This window comes from Osmerus eperlanus, chromosome 2 (assembly GCF_963692335.1).
Source record: "Osmerus eperlanus chromosome 2, fOsmEpe2.1, whole genome shotgun sequence".
Lineage (NCBI taxonomy): Eukaryota > Metazoa > Chordata > Actinopteri > Osmeriformes > Osmeridae > Osmerus > Osmerus eperlanus.
Genome location: NC_085019.1, coordinates 23,543,387 through 23,570,364, shown reverse-complemented (window position 1 = coordinate 23,570,364; position 26,978 = coordinate 23,543,387). Strand labels below are relative to the sequence as shown.

At 49.8% G+C, this 26,978-nt stretch overlaps 3 protein-coding genes across 4 annotated transcripts; all 3 read right to left on the bottom strand.

Moving 5' to 3' along the window:
• Positions 1-8: 8 nt before the first annotated feature.
• fam83fa (family with sequence similarity 83 member Fa) lies at positions 9-9,508 on the bottom strand. Of its 2 annotated transcripts, XR_009932403.1 has the most exons (5): positions 8,951-9,508; positions 5,610-5,777; positions 2,030-2,151; positions 194-996; positions 9-101 (listed from the first exon to the last, which is right to left on the bottom strand). XR_009932403.1 is itself a non-coding variant. In XM_062481225.1 (4 exons), exons 1-4 carry the CDS (start codon positions 9,416-9,418, stop codon positions 609-611), a joined length of 1,146 nt encoding a protein of 381 aa, XP_062337209.1. In that variant the 5' UTR covers positions 9,419-9,508; the 3' UTR covers positions 113-608. The 2 variants fall into 2 exon arrangements, 1 of the variants encoding a protein (XP_062337209.1); XM_062481225.1 differs by lacking the exon at positions 9-101 and having other exon boundaries at positions 113-996.
• Positions 9,509-9,636: 128 nt separating this feature from the next.
• Positions 9,637-21,254, bottom strand: grap2a (GRB2 related adaptor protein 2a). The gene is made up of 9 exons (XM_062481463.1): positions 20,939-21,254; positions 17,395-17,460; positions 16,620-16,756; positions 16,065-16,156; positions 15,389-15,508; positions 14,632-14,821; positions 12,370-12,465; positions 11,597-11,710; positions 9,637-10,979 (listed from the first exon to the last, which is right to left on the bottom strand). The coding sequence occupies exons 3-9, from the start codon at positions 16,695-16,697 to the stop codon at positions 10,818-10,820; spliced, it is 852 nt and encodes a 283-aa protein (XP_062337447.1). The 5' UTR covers positions 16,698-16,756; positions 17,395-17,460; positions 20,939-21,254; the 3' UTR covers positions 9,637-10,817.
• A 4,504-nt stretch (positions 21,255-25,758) lies between these two features.
• Positions 25,759-26,754, bottom strand: hspb9 (heat shock protein, alpha-crystallin-related, 9). The gene has a single exon (XM_062481621.1). It carries the CDS (start codon positions 26,625-26,627, stop codon positions 25,887-25,889), a length of 741 nt encoding a protein of 246 aa, XP_062337605.1. The 5' UTR covers positions 26,628-26,754; the 3' UTR covers positions 25,759-25,886.
• Positions 26,755-26,978: the final 224 nt, after the last annotated feature.

The window sequence follows — 26,978 nt, the reverse complement described above, 5'->3', positions numbered from 1 at the left end:
TCTCCTCCTCTCCCTCCCTCCCTCCCCTCCTCCCTCCCAGAGTCCGCCCTCCAGCCTGTCTGCCTCTCAGGACTGGATGCAGTTCTTCTTCTTCTTCCTCCCTGTGGGTGGGACAGGAGGAGACACGTGAGACCAGGAGACAGCAACGCTCACAGACACAAGCAGAGACGGAGCGAGGCGGACGGCAGCTTACCCTCCTCCTCCCCGGCGTTGAGGGTCTGCAGAGACATGCTCCTCTGGGTGAGCTTGGACAGCTTCTTGGCTTTCAGCTTCAGTAGCGACGGCCTCTCGATGATCTCGAACGAGTCCTCCAGCTCGTCTGAAGCGGCGCCGTTGGTCTCCGCCCCCTTCCTGGTGGGGGAGGGGTTCGGACGGGAGGCCACTCCCTCCACTATGGTATCCGGGCCCTGATTGGTCGCTCGGCCGTTCAGGAAGAGTCTGAAGGAGCTGCGTGCTTCTTGCCGCCGAACACCGCGGTCTTGCTCCCCCCTCCGTTCCCCTCCCCCCCCTCCCCTGCTGGTGCTGCTAGGCTGGGGGACAGAGGAGACACCTGGGCCTGCTTCTCCCCAGCGCCCCCGTTAGCGAGACCCTGCTTCTTTGGCAGGCCGTTAGCGAGGGGTCTGGCCGCTCACCGCCGTCCCCACGGAGGACATGTCCTGCAGGGAGCCCGTGTACCCCCCGCTGTTCCCCACGACCAGGGAGTACTTGGGGTTGTGGTATTTGTGAGCGGGGACCTTGAGGTCAGCCTGGCGGGAGTCGCCCAGGGCCACCTGGAAGCGTGAGGTGGAGACGGGCAGGGGCGCGGCGGCCTGCTGGGGGAGCTTCCTGGCCGGGGCTGGCAGTGGCGGCCGGCTGATGTTGAACTCTCTGTAGAGGTCCACGTGTGCCGAGACGGCGTACAGCTCCCGGAAGTCGGTGTCGAAGGTGTCCACCACCTGGCCGTCATGACGGTGACCGTGATTGTTGCGGTCCGTCCGAGAGGAGCTCCAGGTGAAGCTGGGGTCGGGAGAGAGAGAGAGAGAGAGAGAGAGAGAGAGAGAGAGAGAGAGAGAGAGAGAGAGAGAGAGAGAGAGAGAGAGAGAGAAGAGAGATGAGATAGAGAGATGAGAGAGGAGAGAGAGAGAGATAGAGAGAGAGAAGGAGGGGGGGAGGGAGAGAGAGGGGGCGTGAGCGCAGGGGGGAGGGGAGGGAGGAGAGGAGAGAGGGGGAGGAAGGGGGGAGAGAGAGAGGAGAGGAGGGGAGGGAGGGGGAGAGAGAGGAGGTGGGAGGGAGAGAGAGGGGTAGGGAGAGAGAGAGGGGGCGTGAGGAGGGGGGGGGAGGGGAGGGGAGGAGAGGAGGAGAGATAGAGGGAGGAGGGAGGAGGGGGAAGGAGGGAGGGAGGAGAGAGAGGAGGGGAGGGAGGGATGAGAGTGAGAGGGAGGAGAGAGGAGGGGGAGGGAGGATGAGGGGACGGGAGGGAGGGAGGAGAGAGGAGGGGGAGGGAGGAGAGAGAGGACGGGGGATCGTGAGCGAGGGGGAGGGGGAGGGAGCTGAGAGAGAGAGAGGGAGGGGGAGGAAGGGGGGAGAGAGAGAGAGCTGGAGGGGTTGAGGGGAGGGCGGGGAAAGAGAGAGAGAGGAGGGTGAGGGAGGAGAGAGAAGCCGGAGGGGTCGAGGAGGGGTCGTGAGGTGAGAGTGGAGAGAGTGAAGGGGGAGGAGAGAGGAAGAGGAGAGGAGCGGGGGGGCGGTGGAGGGCGGAGAGAGAGAGAGAGAGGAGTGGGAGGGAGGAGGAGAGAGAGGAGAGAGAGGAGGGGGAGGGAGGGAGGAGAGAGGAGAGAGAGGAGAGAGGGAGGGAGGGAGGAGAGAGAGGAGAGGGGAGGAGGAGAGAGAGTGGAGTGAGGAGGACCGGAAGGTGCCTCACAGAGATGCTGTAGATAGTTTGCGGCGTGTTATGCGGCGTGTTTGCGGCGCGTGTGTGGGGTGCGTGTGGGGTGCGTGTGGGGTGCGTGTGGGGTGCGTGTGGGGTGCGTGTGGGGCCCGCAGGAACGCTCACCTGTACGAGCCAAACATAACCTTCTCCCCGTCCACCAGCATGTACTTGGAGCACAGTGAGCCCGGCAGCTTGCCGAAGGACAGAGGCAGACCTGTACCCTCAACCGTCCGCACACGCATGTTCTGGAAGACACACACACAATAAATACACACACACAATAAACATGCCCACATACAATACATACTAGGGGTCGGGGGGAAAAGAAATCTCTGAAAATTTGTGAATCGATTTTTAATCGCATCGTGACCCCAAGAATCGATTCAAATCGAATCGTGAGGTACCAAAAGATTCCCACCCCTAACACATACACACACAGGTGACACGACCCATCTTACTTAGTGCAACCACAGGAGTCACAGCCCTGACATATTACACTGCATGATATCCCGCTGCCACACTGATGAAGGACATGCAAAGGCAAACTGTTTCTGCCAACCACAGCCTGAGTAAACTTGTGGGTGAGTCTATAACAAACATGTCACGGAAAGGTTAACATGAAACCCCCTTCAGCACACAGGCTAGGCACGTCTGTCTACTGTGAACAGGAAGGAGGCAGGAGTTATGAAAACAGACACACATGGGTGAACAGGAAGCCAACAGGGTTAGGTTACTCTGCTGCTCTCACAGCTCAACATTCATCTCATACCCAGAATAAAAGACTGGGACTCAGACGAGCCCCCTTGAGAAGCTTCTCAGGTGACACCACGTCATGGCTAGGTGTTCCCCTGGGCCCTTCAGAGAAGGCCACATCCACACGCTTTAGAGATAAGAGAGGCAGGAGAGCGGGGAGAGGCAGGAGAGCAGGGAGTGGCAGGAGAGGAGGGAGAGGCAGGAGAGCGGGGAGAGGCAGGAGAGGAGGGAGAGGCAGGAGAGCAGGGAGAGGTGGGGAGAGGCAGGAGAGGCAGGAGAGGCGGGAGAGGCAGGAGAGCGGGGAGAGGCAGGAGAGCGGGGAGAGGCAGGAGAGCAGGGAGTGGCAGGAGAGGAGGGAGAGGCAGGAGAGCGGGGAGAGGCAGGAGAGGAGGGAGAGGCAGGAGAGCAGGGAGAGGTGGGGAGAGGCAGGAGAGGCAGGAGAGGAGGGAGAGGCAGGAGAGCAGGGAGAGGCAGGAGAGGAGGGAGAGGCAGGAGAGGAGGGAGAGGCAGGAGAGCGGGGAGAGGCAGGGGAGCAGGAGAGGAGGGAGAGGCAGGAGAGCTGGGAGAGGCAGGAGAGAGAGGTTCTGTGCTTGTTTGCTAAGACGGCGGTCTGATATCATGTGACAACATTGTAGTTGTATCTCCAGAGCGACTTACTGTAAGTCGCTCTAGATAAATGACTCAAATGTAAAATGTAAATGTATCTCAAGCGATAGAAGGCATCAGTACATAAGCAACACATTGGTAGTCCCCTCTTCAAGGTATTCCAAACAGAGCTTGGCACCAGAGTAGGGGAATTCCTCGGCCAATGATAACTTCCTGCCAGCATGGAATACTAAACAGTACCACAGAAGAAGGTGTTCTGTTGTTATTGCCAAACATCAGCACTCAAGGAAAACCTCTCGTCTGAACCAGTGACAGACTGAGGTGTTGATGCTGACACCTGTGCTAGTGTTGTGTTATATTTAGTCATTTAGCAGACGCTCTTATCCAGAGCGACTTACAGTAAGTACAGTGAAATTCCCCCCGAGGCAAGTAGGGTGAAGTGCCTTGCCCCAGGTCACAACGGAAATCGAACCGGCGACCTTCTGATTAGTGGCCCGATTCTGTAACCGCTCAGCCACCTGACTCCCTGTGTTGAGATTGTGTTAGTGTTGTGGTTGTGTTAGTGTTGTGTTTGTGTTGAGGTTGTGTTAGTGTTGTGGTTGTGTTAGTGTTGTGTTGAGGTGGTGTTTGTGTTGTGTTGAGGTGGTGTTAGTGTTGTGTTGAAGTTGTGTTAGTGTTGTGTTTGTGTTGTGGTGGTGTTAGTGTTATTGTAGTGTTGTGTTGAGGTTGTTTTAGTGTTGCGGTAGTGTTAGTGTTGTGTTGAGGTTGTGTTTGTGTTGTGGTTGTGTTAGTGTTATTGTAGTGTTGAGGTTGTTTTAGTGTTGTGTTGAGGTTGTGTTTGTGTTACCCTGGGGGGTATTCGTCGTAGCTCGCTAAGCGGTTTAGCGCGCTAATTTTCAGGCTAAGATAAAAAAAACGCCCCTCTTTTTGGTTCGTGGAAGCAACTTTCGATAAATCACCATAGTAACATATCAATTAGCACTAACCTGCTCCAGAGCAGGCTAACGTAAGTGTAGCTGGAAGCTTGCCACACCCCCGGAAAATAACATGGCAGCTCCCTTTTTGAGAGACCCAGTTGACCAAGGAGCTATATTTTAGTTCGATTAGCTTTCCATACCAATAGAGTTCTTCGCGATTGCCAAGATCCTTTATTTCACACGGATGAGTTCTTGTTTGAGCGATATCGATTCAGCGGACAAGGACTCATTTATTTGCAAGACCTTCTCGGGCCGTACATTGCAAATATCACACGTCGCAGCAAGCTTTATGCTTATTATGAGCTTATACTGCTGTATGTGAATATGTAACGCTATGTTTTACGAAGTGTCTTGTCTTATCTGTTGTGTCTGTGCTTTTTATATGTTTCACTGTGGGAGTCATATCGATTCCTTTTTATGTCTTGACATGTGAAGAAATTGACAATAAAGCTACTTGAAACTTTAACTGTGCTTCAGACTGCATAGCCTTGAGTTTTTTGCGTCAGGTAGGCTAGGCTACATTTTTATACAGTATAGGCGATGCAGAAAACATTGGCAAAGCCGCAGCATGCGTTGCTGTAAGAAAAGTGTGCTTGGCGCTTAACCAGCTGATAAATCAATTCATCATATTCCCTGGCCATGTCCCAGTCAATGAAATCAAAGAGGGATTTACACATAGGCCTACATGCACATATATAGTAGGCCTACATGATATAAGCGCAGTAGCCTACATATATCCTCATAATTGTCTATGAATTCGTATCAATTAGATACTCTTTGGCCTTGTTTTTATCTAGCCTACTTATTCTGAAAGAGTTGAGATCATTATTTTCGCTAGCAAGATCTCATTCGATTATTAATTTCCATTAAGCCTATACCAGCAGGCACATTTAAAGAAATGTGATCTGATTGGGGTAATGAGGCACTTAAGATGAGCCTATACATTTCCCCAAAACTTTCGCATTTAGCTTATTGGCAATTTTTTGCCAACCTGCTTGTCTTGCTCTGGCAGCGGTGGCGGTGTTTGACTTAGCCATGATAATATATGCTTATTGTCTTATAGAGACTCATTATAATAGTTTGCTCGGATGGCGAGAATAGCCTATCACCGCTCTCTCTTTCGTATTTTCCGTTAGAAAATCACGGTTTTGGTGATCGACCTTTCCTGCCTTTTGAAGTAGGACGTGCACGTGCAATTTCCCTGATAAGTTTAGCCTGATTGAAATTAACCACATGATTTGGATGCGGATCAGCCGTTGACGAACCGATATTTGCTGTTCTCACCCATCTCGCTAATGTTAACGGGCTAAAGGGACAATTGATTAACTTAGCTTCAACCCTTACGACGAACGGGGCCCTGGTCTTACCCTCAGATGAAGGGCACTGATCTGCAGCCTACTGCACATGTCCAGGAAGTGAGGTAATCCCTGGTCCTCCAGCACCAGGTAGACGGCCACGCCCCTCCTGCAGGCCGCGTCCAGGAGGTCCTGCAGGATCTGCAGGTCTGTCAGGAGGTCCATCACCACGGCAACCACCTGAGGAACACCTGAAGGTTTTTACCTGCATTTTGATGACTCAGCTCTTGTTGTGTTACTGTGTTTGTAATGTGTGGGTGCTGTGTGATGGGTTCTGTGTTGTGCATCTCTTTGATGTACTTTGCTGTGTGTTTGAAGTTCAACTGTTTTAAGGAAAGAGAGAGAGAGAGAGAGCGAGAGAAAGAGCGAGAGAAGGAGACCATCTAATTCAGGGCATCAGGTTTGCATCACCGCAGCGCTGATCCCTCTGCAAGCTGTGGCTTCTGTGTGGATCGCCTACATACTGCCTTCATTCAGTCACAGGCTTTCAGACGTGTCAGGATTCATGTGTCGCTTGCTGGCAGAGCTGCGGTTGGGTTCAGATGCTAACAGAGAGAGCTGGTTCAGATGCTAACAGAGAGAGCTGCTTCAGATGCTAACAGAGAGAGATGGTTCAGATGCTAACAGAGAGAGCTGGTTCAGATGCTAACAGAGAGAGATGGTTCACATGCTAACAGAAAGAGCTGGTTCAGATGCTAACAGAGAGAGCTGTTTCAGATGCTAACAGAGAGAGCTGGTTCAGATGCTAACAGAGAGAGCTGGTTCAGATGCTAACAGAGAGAGCTGGTTCAGATGCTAACAGAGAGAGCTGTTTCAGATGCTAACAGAGAGAGCTGGTTCAGATGCTAACAGAGAGAGCTGGTTCAGATGCTAACAGAGAGAGCTGTTTCAGATGCTAACAGAGAGAGCTGTTTCAGATGCTAACAGAGAGAGCTGGTTCAGATGCTAACAGAGAGAGCTGGTTCAGATGCTAACAGAGAGAGCTGGTTCATATGCTAACAGAGAGCTGGTTCAGATGCTAACAGAGAGAGATGGTTCAGATGCTAACAGAGAGAGCTGGTTCAGATGCTAACAGAGAGAGCTGGTTCAGATGCTAACAGAGAGCTGGTTCAGATGCTAACAGAGAGAGCTGCTTCAGATGCTAACAGAGAGAGCTGTTTCAGATGCTAACAGAGAGAGCTGCTTCAGATGCTAACAGAGAGAGATGGTTCAGATGCTAACAGAGAGAGCTGGTTCAGATGCTAACAGAGAGAGATGGTTCACATGCTAACAGAAAGAGCTGGTTCAGATGCTAACAGAGAGAGCTGGTTCAGATGCTAACAGAGAGAGCTGTTTCAGATGCTAACAGAGAGAGCTGGTTCAGATGCTAACAGAGAGAGCTGGTTCAGATGCTAACAGAGAGAGCTGTTTCAGATGCTAACAGAGAGAGCTGGTTCAGATGCTAACAGAGAGAGCTGGTTCAGATGCTAACAGAGAGAGCTGGTTCAGATGCTAACAGAGAGAGCTGTTTCAGATGCTAACAGAGAGAGCTGGTTCAGATGCTAACAGAGAGAGCTGGTTCAGATGCTAACAGAGAGAGCTGGTTCATATGCTAACAGAGAGAGCTGTTTCAGATGCTAACAGAGAGAGCTGGTTCAGATGCTAACAGAGAGAGATGGTTCAGATGCTAACATAGAGAGAGCTGGTTCAGATGCTAACAGAGAGAGCTGGTTCAGATGCTAACAGAGAGAGCTGGTTCAGATGCTAACAGAGAGAGCTGGTTCAGATGATAACAGAGAGAGCTGGTTCAGATGCTAACAGAGAGAGCTGCTTCAGATGCTAACAGAGAGAGCTGTTTCAGATGCTAACAGAGAGAGCTGTTTCAGATGCTAACAGAGAGAGCTGGTTCAGATGCTAACAGAGAGAGCTGGTTCAGATGCTAACAGAGAGAGCTGGTTCAGATGCTAACAGAGAGAGCTGTTTCAGATGCTAACAGAGAGAGAGCTGGTTCAGATGCTAACAGAGAGAGCTGGTTCAGATGCTAACAGAGAGAGCTGGTTCATATGCTAACAGAGAGAGCTGGTTCAGATGCTAACAGAGAGAGCTGGTTCAGATGCTAACAGAGAGAGCTGGTTCAGATGCTAACATAGAGAGAGCTGGTTCAGATGCTAACAGAGAGAGCTGGTTCAGATGCTAACAGAGAGAGCTGGTTCAGATGCTAACAGAGAGAGCTGGTTCAGATGATAACAGAGAGAGCTGGTTCAGATGCTAACAGAGAGAGCTGCTTCAGATGCTAACAGAGAGAGCTGTTTCAGATGCTAACAGAGAGAGCTGCTTCAGATGCAGGTAACAGGCTGCATATCTGCCAGATCACCCCAGCGCTGCAGACAGGGGGGGGGGGGGGGGGGGAGTGCTGTACAGAGGCTGGTACTAGCCCAGAGAGCAGGCATGTTGGAGGAGAGGTGCTTTTTAATGGCCTCTGGTGCAGTAGAGGCGGAGGGTGAGGAACGAGGCCAAGCAAGTCTTTGTGCCGCTGCAGGTTCTGATCTGAAGTTGACATTTAGAACTGTGACAGCTCGTTTCGTAGGCATGTCTTCTGGCTTGTTCAAACACATCTCTTTATTCCAGTCACTGGATTTGTAAATAGTAAGTCAAACCTGTTCGGTTTTTTACATATTCGGCGAGCACAATCCATCGGATTGTTTGAGTCTACGAACAATATAATAACGTGGTTAGGTAGCTGCCATTGTAGTTTTCTATGCATAGTTGTATTTTTCTTGTCAAATGTATAATTTGAACAGACAATCGCACACCTTTGGTTAGGAGAGATTAGAAACAAACCACTTTGAAATTGCACACCTTAAAATGCGACAACCACAAAGTGAGTACTGTACTAAAGAACAGTGTGAAGCTTATCTCAGTAACACGCTGGGTTGTATGACCATGTTATGGGAGGACAGCATCTTGGTGAATTAAACCATTCGACTTACTGTAAGCCTAACCGTTTTACTAAAAGCTGGTTAATTAGGGTTAGGGTTTATAAGTTTTAGGCTACAACACTAGGCTGGTCAATATGGCCAAAGCGTGAAGCGCCGTAATTACATTGAGCCTGTTTTAAAATTGTGTCCTGTTCAGCATCACATGACTACCTTTCGAGAACCCAAACACGAAGCCTTGCCAAGTAGGCCGTTGTGTAGAACAATTCAATTCCACAGACATATAAATCGCAAGTATACAACTCTGGCTGTATGAAGTTGCCTCGGAATGAATTACATGACCGTATTGGACCGTTGGCCAAGTATTTTAGCGTGTTTATAGATAATTTGAAAGCCTACTGTATTTGTGTTATGATCAATACCAATTATATACTCTACCTTATTAGCGTCTTGAATGAGCCTTCGAACCACCTCCTTAATGTACGGGCCGTTCTCTTTGGGTGGGTGACTGTATACGGATACGCGGGTGACCCCTTTGTAGCACCCACCGTTCCCCGGCCAGCCGATGTCAAGCGGGGGAACCTCCGTGTCCGACATCTGGGGCCAGTACGTGGACTGGACCCCCGAGTCCGCGTTAGACTCGGCGGTTTTGTATTCCTCACTGTCAGAGTCACTGTCTGTCCCATATTCTTTGAATTTTTTTCGGATCCATTTCACTTCTCGCGCAGAGAGAAAGTCCCTGATGTTGTCCTCTTTCAACCGCATCTTGAAAGCGCCGTCGCCGTTTTTTAAAAGCTGCTCGAGCGCCGCACGATGCTCCTCGCTGTAGTAAAATTCGGGTTTAGATTCTGGTATTTTTTCGTTGACATGATCATCGTCCATACACATGAGCTGTGATTCAGCCATAACACTGGCTTAGTTTTTTCCTCCAACGGTTGCACCTGCTTGTCCACGCAGCTCCGGTGACTTGACACCTTTACCTGTTGCTCAGGTAGGCGCAGGTTCCATGCGCTCAGGTGACGTGAAGGGGAGGAGCAAAGAACGTTACACATTGGAGAACGGTTGGAAATATTCCTTGCGGGATAAAGAGAAATTTGTATAATTGTCTCGTAATTTGCCATTCTAAAATAGAAAGTTTATACACAAGAAAAGAAAGATTGTGTTGGGTCTCATTATTTTATTTTCACAGAGCGTTAAACCTGGAAAAGAGTGCCGTTTTTTTAAATACAAATCTCAGTGAGGCTTACAGTCTACTTTAAACATGTTTACTTGCCAAGGCCAACTGAACACGGAACACTTAAAAAAACAAAACAAAATCATCACACCATCGCTAAACAAGATATTATGGGAGTGCAGTGCGACCCTCCAGCAAATAATATTGATACGAATGCCCCTGCTGTGGCAACAGCTGTCTCCGTCGCCCCACCAGCACAGCCCACGTGGCTAATCAGACCTGCCACTGAGGACAGGGCCGAGGTGTGTTCCTGAGGTACGGTCCCGGGTCCTTCCTCACATGGGGGTGATGTAGTTGGAGGGGAACAGCCCGCTTTTGCCCCGCAGCCGGCCTCTCCACCACGAGGGATCTGGATGGTCTATAACCTCTATGACATCACCGACGGAGAACCCCAGCTCGTCCTCTTCCTCCGCTATGAAGTCATACAGCGCTTTCACCTGAATGGCACACACACACAGACATGCACACACACACACACTCAATATTACTTGCAGTCAAAGCCGTTTTACTGTAGTACACATTTCCTTTCAGCTCTGAAGCATTCAGATCCAGTTTTCTATGGAGAGCTGTCTACCTGAGGGAGGGGCCCAGGGAGGGGGAGGGGCTTACCTGAGGGAGGGGCATGGGGAGGGGGAGGGTCTTACCTGAGGGAGGGGCATGGGGAGGGTCTCGTAATTTGCCATTCTAAAATAGAAAGTTTATACACAAGAAAAGAAAGATTGTGTTGGGTCTCATTATTTTATTTTCACAGAGCGTTAAACCTGGAAAAGAGTGCCGTTTTTTTAAATACAAATCTCAGTGAGGCTTACAGTCTACTTTAAACATGTTTACTTGCCAAGGCCAACTGAACACGGAACACTTAAAAAAACAAAACAAAATCATCACACCATCGCTAAACAAGATATTATGGGAGTGCAGTGCGACCCTCCAGCAAATAATATTGATACGAATGCCCCTGCTGTGGCAACAGCTGTCTCCGTCGCCCCACCAGCACAGCCCACGTGGCTAATCAGACCTGCCACTGAGGACAGGGCCGAGGTGTGTTCCTGAGGTACGGTCCCGGGTCCTTCCTCACATGGGGGTGATGTAGTTGGAGGGGAACAGCCCGCTTTTGCCCCGCAGCCGGCCTCTCCACCACGAGGGATCTGGACGGTCTATAACCTCTATGACATCACCGACGGAGAACCCCAGCTCGTCCTCTTCCTCCGCTATGAAGTCATACAGCGCTTTCACCTGAATGGCACACACACACAGACATGCACACACACACACACTCAATATTACTTGCAGTCAAAGCCGTTTTACTGTAGTACACATTTCCTTTCAGCTCTGAAGCATTCAGATCCAGTTTCCTATGGAGAGCTGTCTACCTGAGGGAGGGGCCCAGGGAGGGGGAGGGGCTTACCTGAGGGAGGGGCATGGGGAGGGGGAGGGTCTTACCTGAGGGAGGGGCATGGGGAGGGTCTTACCTGAGGGAGGGGGAGGGTCTTACCTGAGGGAGGGGCATGGAGAGGGTCTTACCTGAGGGAGGGGGAGGGTCTTACCTGAGGGAGGGGCCCAGGGAGGGTCTTACCTGAGGGAGGGGCATGTGGAGGGTCTTACCTGAGGGAGGGGGAGGGGCTTACCTGAGGGAGGGGCATGGGGAGGGGCTTACCTGAGGGAGGGGCATGGGGAGGGTCTTACCTGAGGGAGGGGAAGGGGCTTACCTGAGGGAGGGGGAGGGTCTTACCTGAGGGAGGGGGAGGGTCTTACCTGAGGGAGGGGCCCAGGGAGGGTCTTACCTGAGGGAGGGGCACGGGGAGGGTCTTACCTGAGGGAGGGGGAGGGGCTTACCTGAGGGAGGGGCTTACCTGATGCAGGGGGGTGGGCTCAGAGGTCCTGCGGGGGACCGGAAACGAGGCGGCAGGGCTGCTTCTCCCAACGCTACCGATGGTGTGAGCTCTCTCCTCCAGCACTCTCTTACTCTGGACACAGAACACACATGGTCTCAGGGCAGACAGACTTCCCACCGGCCACACCCTCAGTGTGTATGTTTACTGTAGCCATGGGACAGAGCAGCTACTGCATGGTCTCACAAGGTGGAGGTCAGGGTTCGAAATGACCTCTGACCTCCTCGGGGGGAGGGTTTCCCTGACATGTCAATAATTTAAAAGTTCTGAAGACAATTTTGCTATTTTGTCTTCTGTGGATACGACCCCTAGTCGTATCCACTTTTAAAATGTTTTGAAATCTTATGTTTGGAATTTTGATTTTGAACAGTAAATGGAGATTATGTAACTTGAGGTTATGTGTCACAAGGAGAGCAGGTGAGTTATCATGTGTCAGGTGGCAGAGCAGGTGAGTTATCACTTGTCAGGTGGCAGAGCAGGTGAGGGCAGGTGAGTTATCACTTGTCAGGTGGCAGAGCAGGTGAGGGCAGGTGAGTTATCACTTGTCAGGTGGCAGAGCAGGTGAGGGCAGGTGAGTTATCACTTGTCAGGTGGCAGAGCAGGTGAGGGCAGGTGAGTTATCACTTGTCAGGTGGCAGAGCAGGTGAGTTATCACTTGTCAGGTGGCAGAGCAGGTGAGGGCAGGTGAGTTATCACTCGTCAGGTGGCAGAGCAGGTGAGGGCAGGTGAGTTACCGTCTGGCTGTGGGACTGCTCTGACGCGCGGCGCGGCACCGGACCGCTGGCCTGGTGTCCCTGACTCCTCTGCTCAGGAAGGCTGCCTCTCTTCATCTAGGAGACACACAGAGACCAGGACAGGCTTGTTTACATGGTCCCTCCCAGGCCAGGAGAACCTTGTTTACATGGTCCCTCACAGACCAGGAGAACCTTGTTTACATGGTCCCTCACAGACCAGGAGAACCTTGTTTACATGGTCCCTCCCAGACCAGGAGAACCTTGTTTACATGGTCCCTCCCAGGCCAGGAGAACCTTGTTTACATGGTCCCTCCCAGACCAGGAGAACCTTGTTTACATGGTCCCTCACAGACCAGGAGAACCTTGTTTACATGGTCCCTCACAGACCAGGAGAACCTTGTTTACATGGTCCCTCCCAGACCAGGAGAACCTTGTTTACATGGTCCCTCCCAGGCCAGGAGAACCTTGTTTACATGGTCCCTCCCAGACCAGGAGAACCTTGTTTACATGGTCCCTCCCAGGCCAGGAGAACCTTGTTTACATGGTCCCTCCCAGACCAGGAGAACCTTGTTTACATGGTCCCTCACAGACCAGGAGAACCTTGTTTACATGGTCCCTCCCAGGCCAGGAGAACCTTGTTTACATGGTCCCTCCCAGGCCAGGAGAACCTTGTTTACATGGTCCCTCCCAGGCCAGGAGAACCTTGTTTACGTGGTCCCTCCCAGACCAGGAGAACCTTGTTTACATGGTCCCCCCCAGACCAGGACAGGCTTGTTTACATGGTCCCTCACAGACCAGGAGAACCTTGTTTACATGGTCCCTCACAGACCAGGAGAACCTTGTTTACATGGTCCCTCACAGACCAGGAGAACCTTGTTTACATGGTCCCTCACAGACCAGGAGAGGCTTGTTTACATGGTCCCTCCCAGACCAGGGGCCCGTTCTCCGTACGTCGCTTATTACATCCGAGATCAAATGACACATCCAAGATGACATCATCTTGCTTATCATGATCTGGCTAGTTCGGTTCTTTGAACACCCTTGTTGTTTATGATTAGTATAGCTGGATTGAGTTATACGTTGGTCTAAAAGGGGGTATGTATCGATAGTAGAAACCTTGATCAGCAACGCTGCTATTGGCTGCTCACATAAGTCTATGGCTGCTCACCGTGGTCAAAATGAGCGCCCTGTTTTTTCCGCAACAGAGCCAACAGAGCAACAGCTTGCTCGAAGGTTACTCCGAATTTGAAGATTTTATCAGAACGCCAGGGAACACCTCAAAGTCTGCAAAATCCAAGAAAGAGGGCTGGCAAAAAGTAGCAGACCAAATTAAATGTAGAGGAGTGACGCGTTTTATCGCTTATTACAGTAAGCTAGGCCTATGTTTTTTTTAATTTTCATACTTTCATATTTTCATTTATCATCTTTAATGTCATATGATGTGGTTTCAACAAATGTATTATGTAAATGACACCCTCACAAAAAAACGATAGGCTATCCTCTCAAAAAGTATAGGCTAGCATATCGCGCTGTGCTTAAGGAGCCTCACGCAATGAGCAATTAATTCGGTTTCATGTTAAATTCTGCTAATTATTCTTGCACCTTCTGCAACAGGTTCCTGTAGTAAAAACGGACAAGACATGTCTGTGACAGACTTCCTGTATCACCTCTGCTTGTAAAGCCTCAATCTAATCGTGTTTACATAAAATAAACCTGCTCCCAAGCAGGTTTAAGCTTACGGACCTGTTGCTATGACAGCAAGTCCAGGATGAGTTTCGAAGAACCGAATGCGACGTACGGAGAACGGGCCCCAGGAGAACCTTGTTTACATGGTCCCTCCCAGACCAGGAGAACCTTGTTTACATGGTCCCTCACAGACCAGGAGAGGCTTGTTTACATGGTCCCTCACAGACCAGGAGAGGCTTGTTTACATGGTCCCTCACAGACCAGGAGAGGCTTGTTTACATGGTCCCTCACAGGCACCACTTCAACACAGCCGTTAGGCTCCTCCCCAAGGGACAGACCACCTGCCAGATGTACCAACTGCCTGCAGGGGTGTTCATGAAAACAGATTCTGATCTAACGATTTTCCATGGGCTGACTTTTTTTAAATCACCCACTTTACATGAAACAAACTTAAAAAATAGATATTAGAGGCTAGGGTTAGGGTCTAGAGGCTAGAGGCTGGAGGTTAGGGTTTGTTTAGATATACGCTAAAGGTGTGCTGGGTTCTGGCCTCAAAGACTCCCACGGCTGAAACACCTGTTGGGTGGTCGCTAGGCTCCTGCCGTCTTGACTACCGTCGTTCAGGAAGATCTCCGACTGCTTGGAGATGGAGTTGGTCTTGTAGTAGTTCACCATCTTGTTGAGGGAAGTGAACTTCTCCGTCCACAGGAAGTAGGCTCCCCTGCCGTCCTTCATCACTTTGAAGTGCTGCACGTCAAACTCATGTCTGTGGAGAGGAGCAATGCAGCGGATCACTTTCTCACCTGGAGTTTCATTAGGTTTGACAGAGACTACGGCCATTACTCATGTTTGCTTATTTGTGGCTAAGGAGTCACACTCGAAACCATTCTGATAACTCAATGTGATTGTCCCCTACTGGTCAGTAGGGATATTGCAGAAATCAGCCGTCAGTGTTGTCAATAACAGCGGCTCTGTGGACACTAGATTATGTTTTTTAACATCGAAGTGATGAAATGACAAATTGTAAGGGGAAGTGAGAAACACTGAAACAACAGATGATGCTGTTAAACTGAACTCAGTAAGCGGACTGCCCCGACCCCTGAACATCTCTCCTGCCTGCACACACACACACACATACCGCACGCACACACACACACACATACCGCACACACACACACACATACCGCACACACACACACACACACACACATATATACACACACACAGTTTGTCTTTTCTATTCTAGCAGGGCCTAAACATTCATTCCCATTCAAAATTGCGTTCTCTTACCACAAACCCAAATCCCAAACTTAACATGAACACACACACACACCTGACGGAGATGGAAAAGTCTCCAGGGGAGTTTTGGCTCCCCCGTATCAGGAAGCTGCCCACCTGGTGGGACATCAGCACTTCCTCTGCAGTGCTGCGAGTCGCATCCTCCTGGAACCAGCTGCAGAGAGAGAGAGGGGGAGAGAGAGGGGGGGGAAGGGTGAGAGAGGGAGAGAGAGAGAGAGAGGGTGAGTGCGGGAGGGTGAGAGAGAGAGGGTGAGAGAGAGCGGGAGGGAGGGAGGGTGAGAGAGGGAGAGAGAGAGGGAGGGAGGGTGAGAGAGCGAGAGAGAGGGGGGGAGGGTGAGAGGGAGAGAGAGAGAGGGGGGGAGGGAGGGTGAGAGAGGGAGAGAGAGAGAGAGAGAGAGGGGAGGGAGGGTGAGAGAGGGAGAGAGAGAGAGAGAGAGGGGAGGGAGGGTGAGAGAGGGAGAGAGAGAGAGAGAGGGGGGAGGGAGGGTGAGAGAGGGAGAGAGAGAGAGATCCACACACATCAATGGACATACACACAGACATCTACTCCCACAACAAGAATTTAATGATAGTATCCCTGCATCTTCTTACTCAAGTTTTGTAAAATACAAATGTGTTTCAACCGACTCAAGTAAAGAAAATGTGCACATTTTGTCTTAATAAAAATTGAATAAATAAATACACAAACAAACATATAGCTCAAAATTCACCTTGGGATTGGTCTCTCAACATAGTTCTTGGGCACGAAGCCTTTGAGCCCGTTCATTTCAGCTTTTAGCCAGTCATCCTCAGCACCTAGGATCTGATGACAGAGAACCAAGACTACTGTCACGGAGAAAGACCGGCCCATTTCTGTGATGTGTCAACACAAGAGTCCAGAAGTCTGACACCACAGTGAACGATTAACGAGGGAATTGAAGACTGAGAAAGCCCAAAAAAGGAGATATACCCAATATTACGATATTCCGAAATTAATTTGCATTTTTAAAAGATTACATTTTTCACTCAAATTGTTATATGTGCATAAAAAAAGGTGCCATTACAATCTGAACAAATGCGAAACAGAAGCATTGTGACCAGCAGGCTCACACTTTATGACCCTGCTGTTTCAGTATTATCAAAACTATGATTTTTTTTATAAACGTCCCACTATCACATTCGACAGTTGTCGAGTGACTAAAAGCCTTCCTTGCAGGCCGTGACATCTGTCTTCTTCTGTGGTTCCTGGTTTGGTAGTTTCACCTCAGACACACACACACACACACCTTGATAACGTCGCCCTTCCTGAAGCTCAGCTCATCTTCCTCTGTGGCGTCGAAATCATACTTTCCCCTGGCCTCCATGTTAGGAGAGCAGAACAGACTGGGCAGGGGGAGAACAGCTAGTCTGCACAGCAGCACAACTGCAGGTGCAACCAAGTGAGAAGAATAAAAAGGAACAAAATGATTCATTCAGCCATCACGGCACGGAGACATTTACATTTAGTAGACGCTCTTATCCAGAGTGACTTACAGTAAGTACAGGGACATTCCCCCCGAGGCAAGTAGGGTGAAGTGCCTTGCCCAAGGACACAACGTATTTTGCATGGCCGGGAATCGAACCGGCTACCTTCTGATTACTATCCCGATTCCCTAACCACTCAGCCACCTGACTCCCAGTTAGACCTTGTTCTTTCTTTTTCTACTGTAACTGCGGGTCCTAACAATGCAACTGAAACACACAGCAGACCGAAACACACAACAGAGAGAAACACACAACAGCTGCTGGTTTACATCTCTCTTTCACGGCTCTTTGCAGAGTCGGTGCAGCAATGTGGTTGTGAAATAGTTCACATTTTTGGAAGAGAGAGCAGAGAGTAGGTCTGATGTCAAGATAAACTAGCTGAGAAACAGGTTCCGGTCCTGGGACTGTGAGGACAGCTGCAGGCAGTACAGGTCTGGAGACTCACATTCATTATAACATACGGAAATGAAAAGTGGATAAAAAAAAGAATATTTATGGAATTTAACAAAAAAAAAGTCCCTCTGCATTTCCCCTCACCTCCAGACTCTAGGATGAGGAATGAGACGTCAGCACCTCCCAGAATGCACCATGTGTCCTGTGTACCTACGGGGGAAAAACAGACATGAGCATTAGGAGGGTTGAGATCAAGTCATTAAAAGCAGGGCTCTCAAGCAGAGGCGTAGGCACAGGCCTACCCAATTTGTTCTAAGGCACTAACTAAAAACGAAAATATCTCCGAAAAATTATGCATCGCAAAGTAAATAAGTAAAAAAACTGACAAGATGCATATCCATATTTTTCTAGGCCTACCCAAAACGATTATTCTTGCTACGCCTCTTCTCTCAAGTCTCACGCATGCAATGTGAGACTCACATTTCAGCCATTTCTCACACTCTCACGCAACACCTTGTATTGCTCACGCATTTCAGACATTTCTCATGCTGAGAACGAAGGAATAACTTGTCCCGCTATTAATCCACGAGGCGCAGGCATTACATACTGTATAAAGCAGGAGCCCAAACCAGCTCCTCGCAGGTTCGACCCCTGAGCATCACTTCTGATAGCAAGTCAACTTTTTACACTATAAAGCAATAAAGCTCAAAACCGCATCCCAATCAGGTCACCTGATCGTGCCTGTCAGTCAGGTCACCTGATCGTGCCTGTTAGGTCACCTGCTTTTACTAGGAGCGGTGTCCTGTAAAAGGATGCATACACCTCTGTCGTGACAACAGGACAACACTGTATTGACACACTAGACCCAGAAGAAAACCCGCTATTACTACGTACCTCACCCTGCTTCTAAGATCTTCTACCTCACACTGCTTCTAAGATCTTCTACCTCACACTGCTTCTAAGATCTTCTACCTCACACTGCTTCTAAGATCTTCTACCTCACACTGCTTCTAAGATCTTTTACCTCACACTGCTTCTAAGATCTTCTACCTCACACTGCTTCTAAGATCTTCTACCTTACACCAGTTATAAGTTCTTCTACCTCACACTGCGTCTAAGTTAAACACAAATTCCCCTCTGAGAATAAAATGTTACATTTCCGCAAAACAACAGCTTCAGTAAATCAATAACTACTAATGCAGGATATGTGGCTGGGCAGAAACAGGATATGAGGCATGTTAGAGGCAAAGCAGAAGCAGGATCTAAGACAGGGTAGAGGCAGGGCAGAGACAGGGCCAAGGAAGGGCAGAGGCAGGGTATGAGGCAGGGCCTACTACTCCTAACACGGCTGCTCTGAGGCCTCTCTGTTCTCTCTGTCTCTGGGGCGGACGTGAGCCCAGTGAAACCTCAGTTACCTCTGGCCTCAGCCCTCTGGCCTCAGCCCTCTGGGCTCATCTCTCTGGGCTCATCTCTCTGGGCTCATCTCTCTGGGCTCATCTCTCTGGGCTCATCCCTCTGGGCTCATCCCTCTGGGCTCATCCCTCTGGGCTCATCCCTCTGGGCTCATCCCTCTGGATGGGGAGGCTCAAATAACGTGAGAAATGTAATTCAACTACACAAACAATGTCAGACACAGTTTCACTTGATATGCCTCGCCTCCACTCCCTTCGATACAAGAAACCGGAGGAGAAAACATCCCAAAAGTCAACGGTGAATGTTTACTTATTCACTTTAATAGCTCACATATTGTCTTCAAAACCTCACTCACACAATGATCTGGGTAAATGGGTGAGATATAAATTAGCCTGTATCAAGAGGCTGGATGTTGATCCCTGGACAGCATGGCAGACAGAGCCAGCGCCCAGACAGGACTCCCCTGGTACAGGGAGACAGGACTCCCCTGGTACCCCGAAGGATGCCACGAAGACACAGAGAGAGAGACAGATAGAGAGAGACAGAGAGAGAGACACAGACAGAGAGACAGACAGAGAGACAGACACAGACAGAGAGACAGACAGAGAGAGAGACAGAGAGACAGACACAGACAGAGAGACACAGAGAGAGAGACAGACACAGACAGAGAGACACACAGAGAGAGAGAGAGACAGACACAGACAGAGAGACACACAGAGAGAGAGACAGACACAGACAGAGAGACACACACAGACAGAGAGACACACAGAGAGAGAGAGAGAGAGAGAGAGAGAGAGAGAGAGAGAGAGAGAGAGAGAGAGAGAGAGAGAGAGAGAGAGAGAGAGAGAGAGAGAGAGAGAGAGAGAGAGAGAGAGAGAGAGAGAGAGAGAGATGCAGAGAGATGCAGAGAGATGCAGAGAGATGCAGAGATGCAGCAAAAATGCCCAGGTTGGATTCAAACTGAGGAAGTTCCATGAAGGCCATTTCTGATTACTTCATTGACAAGTGTCTGGCAATCCCCTCTTCTGTGGTAGGACTGAGACAACTAGTGGACTAGTCTATAAGACAGAGAAATTGTGGACGCAAAATGAAACATCACAGGCAAGAAGAAGGTGTAGCTTCAGTATTGATGTGTCAACTGTTTCTGTGCTAGACTTCTGACAGGGCTAGCATGTCTGTTGACCTCTGACATGGATAATGTGACGGGTCTGTAAGAGACGTAACTACGCTCCGTCACGACAAGGTATCGTTTGCCACTCGCGGGATTCGAACACTCAACCTCCGACTTGCCAAGCGCGACCACTACCAACTACGCCTAAAGAAAGAAAGAAACTAAAGAAAAGCTAGCTCTTCTTTGACGCGGGTGGCCTCTTGCATACCTGAGGAGTGAGTTTCACGGTTCTCACTCCGTTACACTAGCATGTCTGTTGACCTCTGACAGGGCTAGCATGTCTGTTGACCTCTGACAGGGCTAGCATGTCTGTTGACCTCTGACAGGGCTAGCATGTCTGTTGACCTCTGACAGGGCTAGCATGTCTGTTGGCCTCTGACAGGGCTAGCATGTCTGTTGACCTCTGACAGGGCTAGCATGACAGGTATAGAATCGTTGGCAGTGCCAAGGGTGATTGATTAAATGGCTCGGATTGAGGTCCCCACACACACACAAACACCACACCATGAGTGTGGTGTTTTAACCTTCGACCAGACAATGAGGAGCATTACTAAAATTAAATGATTTTTTGAGTCTGAAGGGGAAAGGATGAGAGGAAGTCAGTGCTATATAAAACCACCCTTTACAGTTTTTCAAATGATTATTAGGTGTATGTGTGTTATATTACAGACTTTGTACGGGTAAAAAAGCGAGTGGATATTTTAAATACACATGAAAGCAATAGTTAAATACGATGTTCAGTCTAATTATCAGGCATTAAATGTGTTTGGATTTCTCTCTGAACTGACCGCATGGCCCTGCACGGCAACATGATTCACACAAATTAGACTACCACGCTACAGTTACAATGGACGAGTAGCCAGGTGACTAATTATTGTGGTTCAGGAGTACCGTGGGAATACCGCCAGAGGAACATGTCCCAGCCTGCGCGAGAGTCGATATAACCTGTACACCTGCCGACTAAACACACAGTAATTGTTGCTTTACGTTAACTTGACACACACATAAGTAGTCTGCAATATTTTGTTTACTATGTTACTACTTTGCAACGGTTTGTTAATATTGTAGTGCAGGACAAGATAAGTGCCGACTGCATTTTCTTACCTTGTGAGTTGGTTGCTGTGGGGCGCCTTGACACTGACAAACAGGGTGGAGGATGCACGGACCGCTCCGTCACTCACACATTTGTATCGATGGCTTTCAGATGAACGAATTGCATTTAGAAAACCAGTTATTACGAGCTGTAAACGTTATCAAGGTACAACTCTACGTTCGGCGTCATGTCAACTTAAGTTTTAGATTGACTGTGAGAGTTGCGTGCGGTCGGCCCTGCTCCAAACACGCGCGCAATCTCACGTCTATAGGGATAAAGAAATGGAAACTAAAGTTTAGATTAACTCTGTTGCGCTGTCTATGAGACCGCCTCTTTATCACCACTCTCACATACAGAGAGAGAGAGAGAGAGAGAGAGAGAGAGAGAGAGAGAGAGAGAGAGAGAGAGAGAGAGAGAGAGAGAGAGAGAGAGAGAGAGAGAGAGAGATATTGTCAAACGTGATACGTTTAAATGATCTGTTTGGGTGACTATTCATGGTAATCTGTCAATGTGCATGTGTAGCCGGTGTGTATCGGTGAAACTCACTCCTCAGGTATGTAACAGGCCACCCGCATCAACGAATAGCTAGCTTTTTGTTGGCGTAGTTGGTAGTGGTGGCGCTTGGGAAGCCAGAGGTGGTAAGTTCGAACCCAGTGCGGGACGATTTGCCCGATACCTCTGACGGAGCTTGCAAGACCACGTCTGTTACACATGCAAAAAAGACAGCTTTATCGCCACAATTTGCACAAGATGTCACAGGATGTCCGTATACAGATACTGAGGTGTATCTGGACAACAGTCTCCATGTCATAAGATAATGTAATATAGTTAACTTTCCCATAGGCCCACTTGCATTCATTACACATTATGGCACATGAAATATACGTTAACACACAAGTAGGGCTGTTTAGCTTCCCTGCTGAAATAACTAACAAGCAAACATTTTAAAGATTATACATTTGTATTTTCTGATTTTAGATAGACAGGGAAAGCCTTGGTCTATGTCAGTGGTCTTCAACCCTAGCCGGTCCTCAGGGCCCACTGCCCTGCATCTAGATGTTTCCCTGCTCCAACACAGGGAATTGTTATAATCGTTATTAAGCTCAGCAGAAGCCAGATAACGAGCCATTCATTAGAACCAGGTGTGCTGGAGCAAGGAAACGTCTAGAACAGGGGTGTCAAACTCATTTTAACCGAGGGCCACATCAGCATTTTGGTTGCCCTCAAAGGGCCATTTGTAACTACATGTAACGATGTTTACGATGTAAAAACATTGTTTTTAGCGTTTGTGAACATATTCTGCTGCGATTGCCTTTTATTCTTGGACAATCTGCAGTTATTCTTGGAGGCTAAATTTGGCATATTTATCTCTGTGTTTGGTGTCAAAATGCCGACGGAGATTGTACTCGTTAACGACCGACATTGCCTCATAACAGAAAATACATAGCAGTTTTATTGGGTGTGCTCAAGCCTTCGGCGAGAGCACAACCTTTGTTCTCTCACATATATATTTATTATTGTTTATTTTCGCCCCCCTAAAACTCAGTCAATATTTGGCCTACATACACAACGGCGGTGTCAAAAGGTTCGTCTTGGTAGCGATTGCGTTGCTTCTATTGGAATTTACGTTCCGTTGCATGGTTTGGGCTTAAGTTAAGTTTTTGTGGCGAAAAGTGAAGCTAACGGTGGCTAATTTGCTAGCCACAGTCACTGACGTTACTAACGTCACTACGTCACTAACGTCACGAAAACACGCGTGACTACCTGTAGCAGAACATTCGTTTCGCATCTGTTAACTTGGGGGATAGCTAGGCTAACTATATCTTTACTGCAAGGCAGCTGCAGAAACGCCACAAGCAAAGCGGCCAGGGTGATAACTATTTACTCATTTTACTTTGTGATGTGAAACACTTATGAAATGTAATGTACAATATTAGCTGATATTATTAAGGAAGTAGGCCCACATCTACTTTCGGAAACGGTAGTCTACTATTTCACTGAAGCATTAGCATGACATTAGCCTCTGTTGCCCGGGCAACACATACTACAGTGGTCTATGATGCATCTGTTTTCAATCGTTAAAATAAACATTCCTCACATATACATTTTCGTTGTAGGATTTATTATGACATTAGATTACAAGTAAACGATTTGTGGGTGAAATTATCATTACCTGTGGTTTCAATCCAGTGTATCACTGCAACGCTGTAGCCTACACGAGACACACGACAAAAACATCTAACATACACAGCTGTTTAGGAAGTCAAACGGCGACAGAACATGTTCGGCACTCCCCTTACTTAAATCAAAAGTCTATCTAACTACTAACCTGAACTTCATTGCCACAGCCTAAACTTTGTCAATCTGTTCATGAAAATAAATAATTTCAGCCTAAACCGTACAACGGAACGTTTAATCGAATTCAACCAACGCAATCGCTACCGAGACCAACACAGCAGTAGTCTAGTACTGTACCGTAGTAGTAGAATTTACCGGGGCAGCTTCTCCACACAGGGCTATATCGCATTTTGCGTTGTTACCTTACAATGATCGCTACCAGTGAGCTTTTTATGAATGAGCGATTTTCCACTAAATAAATGTCAAGCTTATTTACGTTTTGGGGGGCATATTTTCAGTTAGCAGATGGCCCTGTTTGAATCGCGATTCCATCTTCTACTGCCGGGTAACGTCGTAGAATAATCTTCAAAGGGGGTTCTTTATTGAATGAATGAGTGCAATGAGTAGGCTAAATGCATGAAAATATCACGAGAAGGGAAAAACTTAAAAGGACGTTTAAGTCATAGAGATTAGGTCCATTTGTACACCGGTCTGCCAAATGTATTCTTTTTGATTCAACGATGAGGCTGCCTCTTGCAGGGGAAATGAGAAGACATCCATTTCATTCTACACTTCACTCGTATTTTCAGTTGTAAATGAGCAGCAAAAAAAAATGCTTTTAAATCTATGTAATCTTTATAAATAATAAGTATGCATTTTTATATAAAATACAGAAATATCAGTTGTAAAAATGTCATTAAAAAACGGACCCCTGTCCAACCGACGCAAGCAAACACACCCTACAATTTCCCCAGAAATTGTACCCTCTCTAGTTGTATTCGCTTTCCCATCTTTCTTGAAACTGCCTTCCATCCAGGGCCAGATGCAGCCTGCTTTGAATGGGGTTGCAGTCAACATTTTTTGATGATTACGGAAAGGGATCGTATTATTTTTTATATTGATACAATTTTCGAGATTGCTTATCGATCCGAGTGTTAATCAGGCGCGGAGCCAGACGTTGTAAACATTCGGGGATTTGCCCAAATTTAGGAAGTATTCTGGGTTTGATGGGATGCTAGATAGTGACTTCCACAGTTAATGCGAGCGCGCATCAAGCGAATAGGCAAAGGCAGCTGTTGCGCTGCAACAGGGCCGATGTAATTGTACACCGGGCCGGATGTGGCCCGGTGTTAGCCTTGAGTTAGACACGTATGGTCTAGATTCTAGAACAGTGTCAGAAGTGGCTGAGTTGTGAAGTGTGAACGAGCCGACCAGAATGAGGTCTACCGTCAGCCAAGATAATGACACCACCAGTCTGTCTGTAGCCACGGAAACGCTTCCCTGAGAGATCAGATCTGTCCTGGAAACCTGGTTTCGTCGCAGCAGGTGGAGCTGGTGATGTGGCCGGGGCTGGTCCCACCGAGAGGGAGGACTGTGTCACAGAAACCCCTGTGTGACCCGGGGCCCCTCACCACCCTGCAGACCTGGAGCCCCTCACCACCCTGCAGACCTGGAGCCCCTCACCACCCTGCAGACCTGGAGCCCCTCACCACCCTGCAGACCTGAGGCCCCTCACCACCCTGCAGACCTGGAGCCCCTCACCACCCTGCAGACCTGGAGCCCCTCACCACCCTGCAGACCTGGAGCCCCTCACCACCCTGCAGACCTGGAGCCCCTCACCACCCTGCAGACCTGAGGCCCCTCACCACCCTGCAGACCTAGGGCCCCTCACCACCCTGCAGACCTGGGGCCCCTCACCACCCTGCAGACCTGGGGCCCCTCACCACCCTGCAGACCTGGAGCCCCTCACCACCCTGCAGACCTGAGGCCCCTCACCACCCTGCAGACCTGGAGCCCCTCACCACCCTGCAGACCTGAGGCCCCTCACCACCCTGCAGACCTGGAGCCCCTCACCACCCTGCAGACCTGAGGCCCCTCACCACCCTGCAGACCTGGAGCCCCTCACCACCCTGCAGACCTGGGGCCCCTCACCACCCTGCAGACCTGAGGCCCCTCACCACCCTGCAGACCTGGAGCCCCTCACCACCCTGCAGACCTAGGGCCCCTCACCACCCTGCAGACCTGAGGCCCCTCACCACCCTGCAGACCTGGGGCCCCTCACCACCCTGCAGACCTGGAGCCCCTCACCACCCTGCAGACCTGGGGCCCCTCACCACCCTGCAGACCTGGGGCCCCTCACCACCCTGCAGACCTGGAGCCCCTCACCACCCTGCAGACCTGAGGCCCCTCACCACCCTGCAGACCTGGAGCCCCTCACCACCCTGCAGACCTGGGGCCCCTCACCACCCTGCAGACCTGGGGCCCCTCACCACCCTGCAGACCTGGAGCCCCTCACCACCCTGCAGACCTGGAGCCCCTCACCACCCTGCAGACCTGGTGACTCAAAAGCCACCAGGTCTTTATGAAGATGTGTGTTGCGCTTGCACACGACAATGGAAACAGAAACGGAAATAATTGTTGAGGAGCATCCGCACTGTAGGTCTGAGCTGAGCAGCGAGAAAAACCTCCCAAACCATTCGAGCGAGTCCGTCGATTGAAAATCAATAGCGTTTAATCAAAACAGTTCATATAAATAACATTTACAAGGTAAAACAGTCCATTGGATTGACATAGCATCAGCAGTAAACTACACTGTCCAGTCTCCCTGGTCAGTCTAGGTTCTTAAGCTGTGAGGGTTGCATCCTCTGTCTGGCTCTTCGTAATCGGGATGTCCAGACATGTTCTGAAGCGGGCGGGGCCCTGATCCTCATCACTGATTGGTTGCTGGGCCTGGGGCTCACCACTGATAGGTTGCTGGGCCTGGGGTTTGTCACTGATTGGCTGCAGGGCTGCGGGGGCATGGATCCGGAGCTTTCCGTCCTCCCCAAGTGAGCAGGACAGAGCGCTGAGGTCCAGGTGGGCGGGGAGGTCGAACTTTCGGGCGAATCCCTTCTGCTGAGAGGAAGAGGAGGAGAAGGAGGAGAAGGACGTCGCGGAGGAGGAAGACTGGACCTCCTCCGCCTGGGCCTTCTTCATGGCCACCACCGCCAGCCTCCGCCCCTCCAGCTTCACCTTGATCTCCTCGGGGAGGAATCCCTGGGCGTCCAGGGTCACAGAGAGATCGCTTCGCCCCCTGCTTGGATCTGCCTCCACCAGCTCCGCGGAGGGTCCTTCTCCCTGATCCAGGGCCTCCATGGCCCTCTGCCTGAGGAGAGGGGATCCCAGCTGGAACAACTCCCCTGGAAGGCCTTGCTGGAGCTCCTTCATGAGGCTCTGGGTCATCTCAGCCCCCCTGTTGAAGAAGTCGTTCTGGAGAAGCGAGGCGGCCGCCGTAGGTCTCTGGGGTAAGGCCCCGAGCAGGCCGCCTTGGCTGAAGAAGGGGTCGTCCTTGAACATGTTGTCGAAGGTGGAGGGCAGGCTCATGTTTTGTCTGTCTTGTTCCGATCGCTTCCGGAAGATTCCTTGGTGTGAGGGTCTCTTGGTGTGAGGGTCTCTTGGAGCGGGAATCTCTTGCTGGATCTGTGTGTCTTCACCCCGAGGTGTTGTGGACACTGAGCAGCAACTCAGCCTTATATACCATGCAGCCCCCCCCTCCCTCTCTCTATTTACACCTCATGAGCTCACAGAAGACCTTTGCTGGGTGTCAGTGGGGCACCGGGCAGGAATGCCACACCACTACGCAGGCTTCCAAACACGGCTCAGGGCCGTGACCTGTTTACTCCTTGACGGGCTGGAGTTTCTATTTCTTGCTCCGCCGTTGCTGGTCTTGGGCCG

Bases quoted from the DNA above. Each gene is read 5' to 3' on its own strand.
- hspb9 (XM_062481621.1), bottom strand. From the start codon at position 26,627: ATGAGCCTGCCCTCCACCTTCGACAACATGTTCAAGGACGACCCCTTC.
- grap2a (XM_062481463.1), bottom strand. From the start codon at position 16,697: ATGGAGGCCAGGGGAAAGTATGATTTCGACGCCACAGAGGAAGATGAG. The intron at 12,466-14,631 runs GTGTTTCAGCCG...TGTGTCTCCTAG, and splicing joins GCCTAGCGACCACCCAACAG to ATGAAGAGAGGCAGCCTTCC. The intron at 11,711-12,369 runs GTAACTCACCTG...TTCTGTGTCCAG, and splicing joins AGCAGTCCCACAGCCAGACG to AGTAAGAGAGTGCTGGAGGA.
- fam83fa (XM_062481225.1), bottom strand. From the start codon at position 9,418: ATGGCTGAATCACAGCTCATGTGTATGGACGATGATCATGTCAACGAA. The intron at 5,778-8,950 runs GTAGAGTATATA...GGTGTTCCTCAG, and splicing joins TCATTCAAGACGCTAATAAG to GTGGTTGCCGTGGTGATGGA. The intron at 2,152-5,609 runs GTAAGACCAGGG...TGTGTCTTCCAG, and splicing joins TCAGTGCCCTTCATCTGAGG to AACATGCGTGTGCGGACGGT.